This window comes from Notolepis coatsorum, assembly GCF_963971535.1.
Source record: "Notolepis coatsorum genome assembly, chromosome: 2".
Lineage (NCBI taxonomy): Eukaryota > Metazoa > Chordata > Actinopteri > Aulopiformes > Paralepididae > Notolepis > Notolepis coatsorum.
In genome coordinates this window covers 130,381,173-130,395,256 of record NC_140166.1, presented here as the reverse complement: position 1 = coordinate 130,395,256, position 14,084 = coordinate 130,381,173, and the positions used below count along the sequence as shown (strand labels likewise).

Genomic DNA, 14,084 nt, shown 5'->3' with positions numbered 1-14,084 from the left:
ACCCTGTCGTCTCCATCATCAGGCATTTTCCAAGAAGCCAACGGTGTTATGACTCGGGGGGGAAAACATTTGAAGTTACAAAAACAGCCTCCATGATTTCATTACAGTTTTAAAAACGGAAATCAGCACCAAAACAACAACAACGACCGCTAACAGAAGGGCCCCACAGGCCTCGACACAAACACAACGGTGCATAACGAGCATTTTGAGCAACGGTACAAAACTAAGAAAGAGACCCGTGGAGGTCCACTCACCTGGCACTCACTCCAACGCGGCGACAAACTTGTCATGGGCGATGGCATGTTTCACAGCCGCTTTGAGGCGATACGCAGGCCGCTTTGAACCGATACACGACTCCCTCCACATTTCTGGGCAGAACTAGCACAACAACAATGGCGTGAACTACTCTGAAAAGTACAGTAGAGGCCGGCAGCAGCACCGCAGGCGGGCCCCATGCCCGGGCGGGAGTATCGTCTTAGGAGAGTGTGACCAAACCAGCCGCAGTGTGCCGACTTCTGAGCCTCCGCACACAAACGAGGCGCACGCAGGAAAGGTTAGGGGTATTTATAGGCCGCCTCTCGTGTTACAGGGTGATTTGTGGGAGCCGCTTATTTAAGCACCTTGCCACCCCTCCCACTGTTCCACACGTAGAAACACACGTGTGTGTGCGTCCAAAAACAAGGGAGTGAATGAGTGCGCTCCACTACTTGTTGTGGACAGCGGCCGTGGGTACACAAGGCGGCGCATAGCAACTGCCGTGAACAATAACAATTAGTAAATACAAAGCAGAGGGTGATTTTTTTTTGGGACGACATCCAAGTCTCCACAGAAAAACCCTCAAGTGCCAAGGTGCCTCCAGGCTCGGCTGATTCACGAGGCCCGGCTCGAACAAGTCTGAACCGCTCTGTCGGGAGAGAAAACGTCTCACAAAACCTGCTCGTCTCGCAGGCAGACATTGCCCTTAACGTGGCCCATGTAACACAGTGTTTGTGCTAGCAATACTGTGAATTGCAGTTAAGACAGACTGTATCAAATCAGATATTGACAATGGTCTAATATTATTTTCCCTCGTAAAAACCTATAAATTATGATAAATACAAAAAATACTACACATCTCCTATGAGGAAGGGTAGTATAGGGTTGGGCGATAAAACGATAACGATAATTATCACGATATATTTTAATAATCTATATCGATTGATAATAAAAAAAAATTGTGACCTGCAACAGGGCGTTTTAAAACCAGAGACAGTGGACAGACTTGTCTTTCTTGCCTGCAACTTAAAGTAATGGCTTTGCTTGTCCAAATGACAATACTGACCAAATTGAGATTTATTTTTCTCTTGTCCATTTATTTAGTTTGCTTTCTAATTTAAAATACAGTTCGAAACCGTCTGTACACAGTAGGCTATGTGTGCTAGCAGAGCTAGTCTCCACTCTCCAGTCATGAGTCACGGTGCACATGTGCGGTGGTTTGTCCACCAAAAAAGCGACAAAAGATAGAAAAGAAACTAGCAGAGCCAGAACTATTCAACTCCCCTGGAGCCACAGCCAGCAGAGAAGCCTGTTTACTTTCGCTTTCAAGACCAGCTGCAGCCTGAGAACTGGAGTGTGAGGGGCTGTAACACTAAAGATGGCGGCAATGACAAAGAATTGCTGCAAAATAAACATACATTGTTTAAAAATATATATATATATATATATATATATATATATATATATATATATATATTTTTTTTAATGTTTATAACAATATCGATAATTATAGATATCGAGTGATATATTGTTATCGATATCGTGATATCATTTTTGGCCATATCGCCCAGCCCTAAGCTTGACCCGGTGGACTTGAGCCATGCTAGATATATAACAACCCCTGGACAATATATTAGGAGTCAGGACTCGAGTTGCTAGGCACCGTTATCAGCTACAGCACCAGTACAAAGCGGTGCCATCAGAACACACCTGCTTGACAGTTAGGCCAAAATACAACTCTAGCCTATAAAAAGTTATTCCTCTAGACAAAGAGGCATGCGTGGAGGTATGCATTTATCAAGAAGTGATAATGACAGCATGATAGCATGTACAATAATGCTGTTTATACCGTGTATATATATATATATATATATATATATATATATATATATATATATATATATCCGTCTATACATACCCCTATACATACTGGCAATATAATCCTTTTTACATATCTGTAGATACTATATCTATATCTGTACATATCCCCACTCTTACTAGTTACGCTGCTGGCCAGTATGACTTACTACCAGTGTCTTTATACCTGTATCACTGTACATATTAATACTACAACTCTGTGTACATACATCCGATTAGCACTATTACTCATTTAGTACACAGTACTACTCATTTATATCTTTTATACCTAGGTTAATCATGTTGTACATTACTACTATTACACTGTACTGTTACATTTGCACTCTGGTTGGATGCCCAAACTTTTCGTTGTACTGTACTTGTGCTGTATAATGGCAATACATTTTAATCTAATCTAACCTAATAATGATGAACACAATACATGTAGCCGGACACATACACAATACATGTAGCCGGACACATACAGTGTGTGCATGGAAAAATGGAAAACAAAACATTGATTCTGACCTTCAGGGTGGAAAGGAATCCCAACCAGAGCATGACATAAGAGCAAAATGGCTACAGTGTGAATATGGCCTATGGGTGCCACTCACATCTCCAAAACTACCTTACAAATGATGTCCCCCCTTTAAAGCCATGGGTGCAGCTAATCTGTCAGTATTACATGTAACACGGACATGAGGCAGGGGGGCAAGGGTTCACAGTTTCCATTTAGCCGTCCAATCCGGTCAACCCCCCCCCCCCATCAACTCAATTAGACCCAACGCCAGAGGGGTGGAAGAGAGCCTTGGGGCATTTTTGTCCGGGAATATAACCCACCTCTACAAATCTCCAGAGCATCCGAGGATCATGAGAGCATTTCCCCGCTCTATAAATAGTCTAAGGCGCAACAACACAAACCAGAAGATTCCCCTACTCTTCTGCGTCTGTAAGTGGACATTCCAAGCATATTCCCCCCTCAGTGGAACATTGCTTTAACGTCCATTAGGCCGTCAAACTCAACTTGAAGGGAGCTTGGTGGTTAAGGAACTAATGACACCGTGTCATGTTCTGTGGAGATGTCCTATTTAGACGTTAACTGTGCCGGGTTCATAGATTAGAGATAATGACGTCCAGAGGCGTCAACCGGGAGATCAATATCAGACCCTTTCTAATTTACTTACGATGGGTTAATTTAATATCTGGACTGCATAACCAAATATATGTTTAGTACAACGTGCTATATCTACAGATGATTTATTGTTGTTTGTATGGTTTGCGTTTTCCCATTTAAAAAACGGCGACTAATGTCAGTGTCCATTTGCAAATAAATGTAATCTGTCTAGGTTAGGGAAATCCCGATCATAATCTGAGCCGATCGTGGCATATTTTAATTGATCGGCATCGGGTATATTAAGCCCAATCAAATTCAGATCCTTTTTTGTTAAAATAATTATGAAAACTAGGGATGCTCGATATTGGCTTTTTTACCGATACCGATATTGTCCAACTCTTAATTTCCGATAACGATATCAACCGATACCGATATATGCAGGGTCCTCCCCCCCCCCCCCCCCCCCCCAAAACTAAATAATTTCAGGTAATTAACATTACATATCTCTTGTTGTGGAATTAACACAACATTATGCATACTTTTGCCAATAAATAAAATCAGAATTTGTTCTTACTTGCTTGCCTGGGTAAATAAAGGTTATAGAAATGTAAAAAAAGAAAATAATCAATTTTTTATTTTATTTTTTAAACCGATACCGATATTTTCCGATATCAATATCAATTATCGGTAGGCCGATAATATCGGCCATCCCTAATGAAAACCATTAAGGGAAAGCTGTGATGTTTTGTGATGATCTTTTTCTTTAAGCAGAACTATTCTATCACCAAGCATTTCTGACCTAGTAGCTACATTGAAATGGTTTTACTAACTTTAACATACTGGAAGTGTGCACTGTGCTGCTGTATTATCTAGGAAAATACACATACGGGATCAGGAGTATCGGCAGATACTCAATATTAAATTACTCGGATCGGGATAGGGACATTCCTAGTCTAGGTACAAACTAGGGCTGTACCGAATGTCATTTTTTAACATTCGAAGCTTCGATTGAAGTATTCGAACGAAGCTTCGAATGTCTATAAAAAAATTATAATAAGAATATATATATATATTTTTTTTTTACAATAAAAAAAAATTAAACTGAATCCTCAATTTGAATAAAGTGATTAATCTGATTAAATTAGTATTTTTCTTTTATTAAATCAACTTTCTTTAATGAATATAACTCATCAGTTTCGTCAACATAAATAATCCAATAAGGGCACGGTTGGTATGAAAGTGATGGTGACGTCTTATAGTATAATATTATAATATTAGTGTAGCCTAATCTTTAACTGCAACGGTGAAGAAACCCCCCATTGGTTTAAACAGATTGAATAGACAAAATTTAAATTTAGACATTTTAATTTTAATTTTAAAAGAATTATTAAAAATAAAAAATTCAAATGTTGATTTAGAATTCAAATGTCAACATTATGATCGAAGCTTCGAAGCTTCGAAGCATTCGGTACAGCCCTAGTACAAACACATGAGGAAGTGCACTCATTCGATTGTATTGTATTGATCTGGCAAAAGAATCAGCCTGATCAAAACGTACAGCAGATTAGTGTGCTGGCCTTTTCTTAGGGGATCCCCCCGACTTTGGACTGAACTTCTGGCCCACCAGACGGCTTGAAAGCAGCGAGCTACTGCTATTATTCAACAAACAACACTGTAACCTCATTCCAAAATTAATATTCCACAATCCATATACTGAGTGCAGACAGGGTCAGAGTCAAGGGAAAGTTGTCACCTTCTGTGCGGTCGGATGTGCTGACGCCAAGGCCAGTGTCCCCACTGTCTGCTGCCCCGGGCCGACGGCCAAAGCGGCTCTGGAACTTCTCGGACACAGCTGGCGTCTGCCACTCCATGTCGGGGAACGCAGCTAGAATACATTCGTGAAGCGGGAAGAAAACAAACAATGAAAACAACTGTTTGGGCCACGGCGACTAGGCGACTACACAAAGTCAAATTGGCACATAGGCTGTGGGAATTCTCTTTGATTTGGAACGTCTACTTACCTCCTAGCTTGGATTTAATGCATCTCTGTGAGGTGGTCATTCCACACAACGTCACCTGATTTGAGAGGAGAGAAGCGGTTTAAATCAACTATGGGGATGGAAATCATCCTACGGGTACAGGCCGGGTGAAGAAGATACACAAGAGTTCAACTTCTCGAGTTATGGTTTAGATTAGAATATGTCTGGGCAACCCAACAACATACCAACACAAGAGCACATGTACGCCATGTCCTAAGTTATATAATCAACAACACACACACTTATGTGCTAGGGTGCCTCTTTATGCAATCAACAACATATTTGCTTACAGCGAAGACACAGACACTAAACTAACCCAAGTGGAAGGCAGACATGAAAATGTTTTCACTTCACACTTGCAAATCTGGTATGTCATAAATGTATAGATGTAGCAGTACTGTCTATCTGTATGTCGTGTGTGTCATGTATGTTATGATGAATTGAAAATAGGGGACCCTGATGTAAACCAGACGAAGGTCTTTCTCTGGTCTGCATCCCCTTAACAATTGTGTGTACAGAGCGACCAGGTGGTGCAGTGGGCAAGGCACTCACCACCAATGCTGGAGACGCTGGGTTCGCGTGTTCGATCCCAGCTCTCCACATTGCTTTCAGTTTGGCTGGTCGTCCGTACTAATACAATTGGCAGTATTAGAGGGTGGGAAAGCTGATGGGTGGGTCATGGGCGTTGTAAACTGAAAAATACTCCTACAGTTCGGTCGGGGCGCCTGCTCAGCGAAGGAAGGATCTGGAGGGAGGTAGTGTGACCTTCCACACGTTACACTCTCCCGGTGAGAATCTGAGCTGCCAGGCTGGCTGCCGGCTGGCTGCACATGTGTCGGAGGATAGCATGTGACAGTCTCCGGCCTCCCGCACAAACAGTAGGGGGGGTGCGCAACAACCAGGAAGGGAGTTGGGAATTGGTATAACGACTAACAGTGGAATGGGAGAAAAATTGGAAAAAGAAAAGGGGGGAAAAAAGATAGTAAAAAAAAATTTAATAAAAAATGTTATGTACTGTACTGTATTGTACCCATTCTGCAATCTGTTAATAAAGTTTTCAATCAATCAAACTGATATCAAACTGATAAACTATCATTACACATGGGCAAAACAGAGTCCATTCTCTTCGGTTCAAATAACAAACTCAGCAAGACAGACGGCTTCTCAGTTACAGTGGGTGACAATATTGTCACAAGGAAAGATGAAATTACCTACCTGGGTTCCATCCTAGAGGCAAATCTTTCCTGTGACAAAATGGCATCCAATGTAATAAAAAAAGTCAACCAACGAACTAGATTCTTGTACCGGATCTCCTCTCTGGTAAACAAGAATACCCTGAAGACTCTGGCAGGAGCACTCATTCAAGGGTACTACGACTATGCTTGCATCATTCATGGTACACTACCAAAGCACCTCAAAGGCGCTAAAAACAAGATTACAAACATCACAAAACAAACTGGTCGGACTTCTACTTGACCTTACCCATAGAACCCACCTCACCCCTGCCCACTTTGACAACCTAGGATGGCTTAGAGTAGACGACAGAGTACAGCAATTTGCAATGGGCCTGGTCTACAAGATACACTATACGACTAAGGTACCCATGTACATGTCAAAATACTTCCCAAAGGTCAGTGAATACCACGACCACAACACCAGAGGAAGCTCAACAAATCATGTTAAACCCAGATTCGGCTCAAACAAGGGGCTAAATACGTTTCGCAATTATGACACATCAATGTGGAACGCCCTACCCAAAGCTGTAAAGGAATGTGAATCCCTACCCACAGTCAAAACTGCTCTTAAAGAGCACCTACGGGAGGCTGCAATTCGAAACTGGCCACCGTAAATGTCCAAACCCCCCACCCCCTCCTAATAGACAGTCTCCTCCCCACCGCATGTATATATTCTCTCCCCACCGTATGTATATTTCTCTCCCACCCCCTCCAAATGTACAGTCTCCTCCCCACCGTATGTATATTTCTCTCCCACCCACCCACCCCCTCCTAATGTACAGTCCCCTCCCCATCATATGTATATACTCTGTCACGATCTATGGGTAACAGTACTGTATATTTGAATACCGTTTATGTCACAAATGTATCAGTACTAAATACCTGTATGTCCCTATGCCATAAATGTCATGCATGTTGTTACAAGTCATAAATGTCAATATGAATTGAAAATGGGGGACCCTGATGTAAACAAGACAAACGTCTTTCTCTGGTCTGCATCCCCTTAACACTTTCTGCACCAATCACGTTGTACGACGTGTTTCAAGTTCATGCTAATTCTGCCAGATCACGGCGTACAACATTATTGTGATCATATTTCCGCCATGGTATTCATATTTCACTCACAGAGCCTTGTCAGATGTTGTGGGACTCAGCACAACTCTGCAACGCTTCAATACTGCCACATGGTCAACACACATAGACACAGTAGTAAAGAAGGCGAAACAGCGCCTCTACCACCTGAGACAGTTAAGGAAGTTCAGAGTATCGGGGAAGATACTCCAGTCCTTCTACTCAGGAGCTGTAGAGAGCATCTTGACCGGAAACATCACTGCCTGGTATGGAAACAGCACGGCACAAGACAAGAAGGCCCTACAGAGAGTGGTGCGCTCAGCCGAGCGTACCACGGGTATTGCACTACCTACTACTTCTATACAACAAGAGGTGCAAATCCAGAGCCTGCAGGATAATGAAAGACCCCCACCACCCCAATAACAGCCTGTTCCAACTGCTGAGGTCAGGCAGACGCCTGCGAACCCCAGCTACTAGGACAGAGCGGCTTAGGCTCAGCTTCTTCCCCCAGGCCATCAGAGCACTGAACAATGAACATTGATTGAGTGCCACATAACACTGAACTATCCACACACAAGCACACATGAACACACACACGACACGCACGCTGTGCACGCTCACACACTAGCAGCCACTTAACACTTTAACATGAGCGGGCACACACTCATGCCGCACACTTATGGCCAAAAGGAAAGGCCACTTTAAATTAGAATAACAGGAACAGTGTATTGCACTACCAAAGCTACCTAGCATGTCCTATATGCTCTGTAAATAACTATGTACAGATACCGAGATGTCACATCATGTTACCTGTTACCTGTTTATTGCACAATGTTGTTTTTTTATTGGATTCTATTATATGTTGTACCACTGTATTGCACATCGTTGCGGGCAAGACCACCCGCATTTCATTGTATACTTGTATGCCGTGACAATTAAAACTCTTGACTTGACTGGTGGCAGTTATCAAACATTGATGGATATAAGCGTGGCAGTTAATGTGTTAACAATTGTGTGTATTGGGCCGTACTGTATTGTACCCATTCTGCAACCTGTTAAAGTTTTCATTCATTCATGTCTTGTAAGATGAAGATATCAACTCTAACGTTAGATGTTCATCGTTTCACCAAATAAAACGCTAGCTAACGTCAGTTGCCTCACGGTTAAGTGCGTGACATAATAACATAACCTAATTTAAGGTAAGAATTTCGTCAAATACATGTTTGTTTGGTAAAGTTGGTTTACTAGCGTCCCGTTGACCCCCAACAACAACAACACAACGGCGGTTTCTAGTGTGCTAACCTGCGTTAGCTAACGCCAGCTAAATCGTACCTTATTGTAACTAAATAGCATTAACATTAACTCATAAACAAACAATAGTCCGTCACAGCGAGTTGTAGTTAGACATATTTATGAAACTTAACGTCACCGTACCTTTCATAAAAATAATAAATCTCAGTTTCACCAGCACTAGACGATAACAGTAGCTAAGCTAACAACAGTACACTAGACGATAAATCTTTGCCAGCTGTTGCTCACATAGATATATATAGATATCTATGGTTGCTCAGACCACTCTTCTTCTTCTTCTTCTTCTTCGGAGTTAATGGCGGGTCGCAACCACAGAAAGGCGCATACCGCCACCTACTGTACAACCCAGCAACTGGAGCGGATAAGCAAGAACCCGGCAAAGAAAAGAAAACAATAAAGAAAAACCAACAAACCCAGAACAAACAAAACAAAATTATTTACCACATATATAAACATTAGGGATGTGCATGACTGACCAAAATCATTTTCGAATAGTCTACTGTTGTTAAGACCGAATATTCAAAAGAATTTCGACTCAACCATGAAAATCGAATGTGGAGACTGACACGACTATTCGAAAATTCGAAAATTCGAACTCATCCCTAATATACATATCCGTCAATATACCTGCATATAATCCTCCTATATACCTACAGTACTTATACACCTGCATATAACTCATAACTCTGTATGATAGCATGTACAATAATGCTGTATGTATAAATAGTAAATAAATACCCAAACCTAACATCACCTAACACCACTGTTACAAAGGGTCAGATTAAACCGAATATATATATTTATTGCTTGAGATCCCTTGTATAATATTTGTATATCGTTTGATATCCCTTGTATATTCTTTGTATATATACATGGAATATCCCTTTACCTGGGTACAAACCAGACCATAATATTCGCTCTCCTATTGGACAGCGACCCCTAGGCGCCAACGACCATACCCCCAACGGCAAGTTCAAAGGCAACGCCAAGGCATGTCTCAACATGTCCAGGTTTGCGCAGTAATACGAGACAGAACTGAGGTTGGCACTAGATAATTCACCTTACGTATAAATACGGCGCAGGTGGAAACAGCAGCAATTCGTTCATTACTAGTAAAGCCTTCACCACGAGACAACGTACAGTGAAGTGGGCAACTTTGCCTCTGAATAGAGCCTTGAGAACCGCGTGCGAATAGATTGCTAAAGTGTCAGAGTTTAACGCAGTACCGTTGAGTTCGACTTATTCTAATGTGAAGTAATAGTCTATCATTTATAGTGTATCGTGCGGCTACCGTTCTTCAGTGACCAGCATTACCACCGGTTCGTCGTGTATATAGCTAGTGCACTTATCCAGGCTGGGCGGCCTAAACTCATGCCCCCACCCGAGGAGTCCTAGACGAGAACCGTTGGATATGTACACCGGAGAACCTACACCGGCGACTGCAGAACCTTTTCTGGTTGGATTATATTGCTTTGGTACCGTGACTGCTGGAGCAGAGAACCGTCTACCCCACTATCGTGTGGGATCTACCCCCCGTGAGGAGCATCACTCGAGCCCGCCTCTAGGAAGAGGCTGGCTAGCTTTCATCCATGCTGTCGAGCATACTGGATTATAGCTGTTGCTTTGTCTACTGATCAAGGGAGTACTGCACTGGCTCCTGTATCTGGAGCCTCGTTATTCCGCGTTGACCCAGACTTTGCACCCGAACATTCCTCTACCCTGCCGGCCTTACACCCGGAGGGAACCCCCTAGTGTCTCCAGCTGGTACTAGTGTGCCTTATGTAATTGCTATGCTACAGGTGGCGTCAGTTTAGACCCATCTTACTATTCTCATTGACTTACGCTCTTGACCTACTTTACGTGTGTTCTTCGCCTTACAAGCGCGAGTATAATTCTCAATCTGTAACCTAACGTTGCTTGCTGATAATAATAAATACCCTCCAAATAGAACTTTATGTGTCAATGCCGTGTTCTTGTGTGGGTGTTCACCATATATATTCATGTACTGTATGGCCAGTAATTAAAGTACATAACTAAGTAGTGGTTTAATATACCATACTCTCAATACAGTCAGGGAATTGTACCCCTCAGTTACAACCACCCTATACAAAACCTAATACAAATAAAAATAAAACCTAAACACAAACCAAAGAAATTAAATAAAATTCAAATCCTACCACCCAAACCAATTGAAAACACCACTGTTTGCTGAATGCACCCGCAAGACTCAAAGGGGCGTTTGTTTCACATTACAGTGCATAGCTGTCAACATTGGAATTTGAAAAAACATGAGTTATATTGTAACTGCCCCCCGGCTTGGTGGTGAAATAAAGATGCGGTTATGTTTCGTACAGGTGCTTTTATTTATTTTTTCTTTTTCTTTTGCCTTTCAGCATAGCATCACTGTCGCCTTTCTTTGGTAGTTGTCGTTGCACCGTAGTTGTACATGTTGTGACGGTTGCATCGTTTGCTCCGTTTGCACCGTTTGCACCGTGAAAACTGTGACAGTCAAAAACACAAACATATACAATTAGTTATATTGTTCACAGTTCAATATTGTTCACAACAAAGCACCTAACGTGTTCAAACAAACATTTGAATTTAATGATATTATTGAGGGTGAACTCGTCTTCCATAATAAAAGGCATTTAAGGAAAAATAATGATAAATAGTAACGTTACTTGTTCGGCAGCAGGTGCCTTTGATTAGAACCTAATCAGTGAGTGCACCACTTTACATGTTTACCACACATAAATATAGACCTCTTCAACAACAGTAATAATAATAATAACAATAATACATTTTAGTGTTCAACGTACCTTATTCCGCTTTACCAAGGGGTGTTATTTACTGAAGTAAGGTCCTTATATTCTACATAATTCGCTGTCTGCTCCATCGTTGTCTCTGAGTTACTTCCTGCCTTGATCACACACAGGATGCGGTGACCTTTATACTATAGGAAAGACGAGCTCTGCCCCCATCTGGACACGAAATGAAAATGCACAAGCGGCTCTGAAATATTCTTTTCTTAAATAGAAAGCTCAGTATTCTGAGCTAATAAAGAGAAGTCGATCATCTAGACCAATGTAAATTAAAGCTTACTGACAATAAAGATGATAGGCATCTTTACCCTTGGCGGTCAGTTACAATATACTCGTACTGGCCATCGCGTCTCGCTCTTCACCATTGAGATATACCTCATCTCCAGTACCTACTGTACTACATTAACGAAACAAAGCACCCATGCATTCGACCAGGCCCGCCCCGGCGCACCCCTATAAGGGGCCAGGCATGGTCATACTCGCCCTTCCTCTTCTTTCGTTTTCCATCATGGACGTGCTTTGCATCCCATGTAACTAGTGTGATGAAATGCAGAGAGAAATTGAACAATGTTGGGTTTTCGCCGGAGATTTCCCAGTCCCTGGAATCTTCTCGGCATGTTCCAACGGCACGTCGGGTCTGTCCTGGGGTTTCCTCGTCTTTTGACAGCAGTTCGAGGGACGTCGCGTGGTGTTTAGCTATCGGGCTAACTCGCGCTCAGGTAGGCTCTGTGCCATCACGCATTGCTGCTGGTGTTAGTAATACTGCTGGTTGTCCTTCGAGACAACCGAGTTGTGTATTGGCGCTAGGGGCAGGATATCTGGGTAAACGTTACTCTGAGTTGGACGTTTTCCCAGCTATCCTGGAGCACGCTACTAATGCTAATGCTGTAATGCTGGGTCACTGTTCTACTGTTCCCCGCTGTGGGATGTCACCACTTTACCCTCCTCTTAACCGGTTCATTGATGAAGGTCAGTCGGTAGCTAGTGTGGGTTTTTTTGCTGAGACCTATTTATCCTTTTTACGGGTAAATGGGCTGACGACGGGGCGCAAGGCTGGTGTGCCTTGGCTTGAGAGCCAGGTAGCATCGACCCTTTGCCCTGACAGGGTTGAACGGTGTCCCACCCGGAAGCCGACACTTGAGAGCAAATCGGCCCGGCAGGTGGCAGTATGGACTGATGATGTTTATACTGCCATAGGATGAAATTTAGCTGCGGCCAGTGTTGTGGCTCAGCTGATTGTTTTTCTGTCCACAGTGGCGTCGGGTAGTGGGGCTACAGGGCCAGCCGACACTGAAAACATTGTGCGTGTTTTGGGGGTTATAGAAATCTTGAATCAGTCGCAAGCTATAACCGCAGGGAGGATCAGGATGCTATCAACACTTATTAATAGGCATCTCTGGTTGGAGCAGTCTTCCCTTGGGGAGGAGGAAAGGTTTCTTCTCCTTAAGGCTCCTCTTTCCGCAGAAGGACTTTTTTGTCATTCTACGGAAACGCAGGCAGTATTTGATCTGGGCCCCACACCGCCTCACGCCATGCAGCCAGAGGTGAGAGCACGGCCTCGTCAGCGACTATGGCGAGGCCCTTGACCAGCAGCCATGTTTCCCCCGCCTGAGGTACCCTGGGCTCAACGTCAACAGGTGTCCACAAGGCCGACAGCCTTGGCGGCAGAGGGATCAGCTACATGGGATGAGCACGGCCTAAGAAACCGTAGCCGTCCTGCTGTGTGCAGCCCGCTCTCCGATCACTCCCTCCCCCCCTGTTCATTGACTACAGCTCAGCGTTCAACACCATAGTCCCCACCAGACTGGTGGACAAGCTGATCGAGCTGGGTCTGAGCTCCGCCCTGAGCGCCTGGGTACTGGACTTTCTGAGTGAAAGACCCCAGGCGGTCAGGGTGGGGGGTCAGACCTCCAACACCATCACCCTGAGCATCGGGTCCCCCCAGGGCTGTGTTCTGAGCCCCCTGCTGTACTCACTCTACACACACGATTGTGTGGCCAAGTTCAGCTCCAACTCCATAGTGAAGTTTGCAGACGACACAGTGGTGGTGGGGCTGATCTCGGACAACGACGAGAAGGCCTACCGGGAGGAGGTTGAGGTACTGGAACGCTGGTGCCAGGACAACAGCCTGCTCCTGAACATTCGTAATACTATTGATCGTGGATTATAGGAGAGGACAGCAGGAGACACACACACCACTGATGATAAACGGGGCTACCGTGGACAGGGTGAGCAGCTTTAAGTACCTGGGGGTCCACATCTCAGAGGATCTGACATGGTCAACACACATAGACACAGTCGTAAAAAAGGAGAAGCAGCGCCTCTACCACCTGAGACAGTTAAGGAAGTTCAGAGTATCGGGGAAGATACTCCAGTCCTT

General features: G+C 43.6%; 1 protein-coding gene across 3 annotated transcripts in view; it reads right to left on the bottom strand.

Annotated features, from left to right (window-relative positions):
* Positions 1 to 9,106, bottom strand: part of cep85 (centrosomal protein 85) — a 34,976-nt gene extending 25,870 nt beyond the window's left edge. For 2 of the 3 annotated variants that reach the window (XM_084307679.1, XM_084307680.1), the window contains exons 1-3: positions 9,006 to 9,106; positions 5,248 to 5,302; positions 4,980 to 5,111 (exon numbers count right to left, since the gene is read on the bottom strand). In XM_084307679.1, coding sequence (XP_084163805.1) covers positions 4,980 to 5,111; positions 5,248 to 5,287 — 172 coding nt within the window. In that variant the 5' untranslated portion in view covers positions 5,288 to 5,302; positions 9,006 to 9,106. Of the gene's footprint in view, positions 1 to 254; positions 505 to 4,979; positions 5,112 to 5,247; positions 5,303 to 9,005 lie in introns of those variants that run through there. The other variant, XM_084307681.1, reaches the window with a different exon arrangement.
* Positions 9,107 to 14,084: the final 4,978 nt, after the last annotated feature.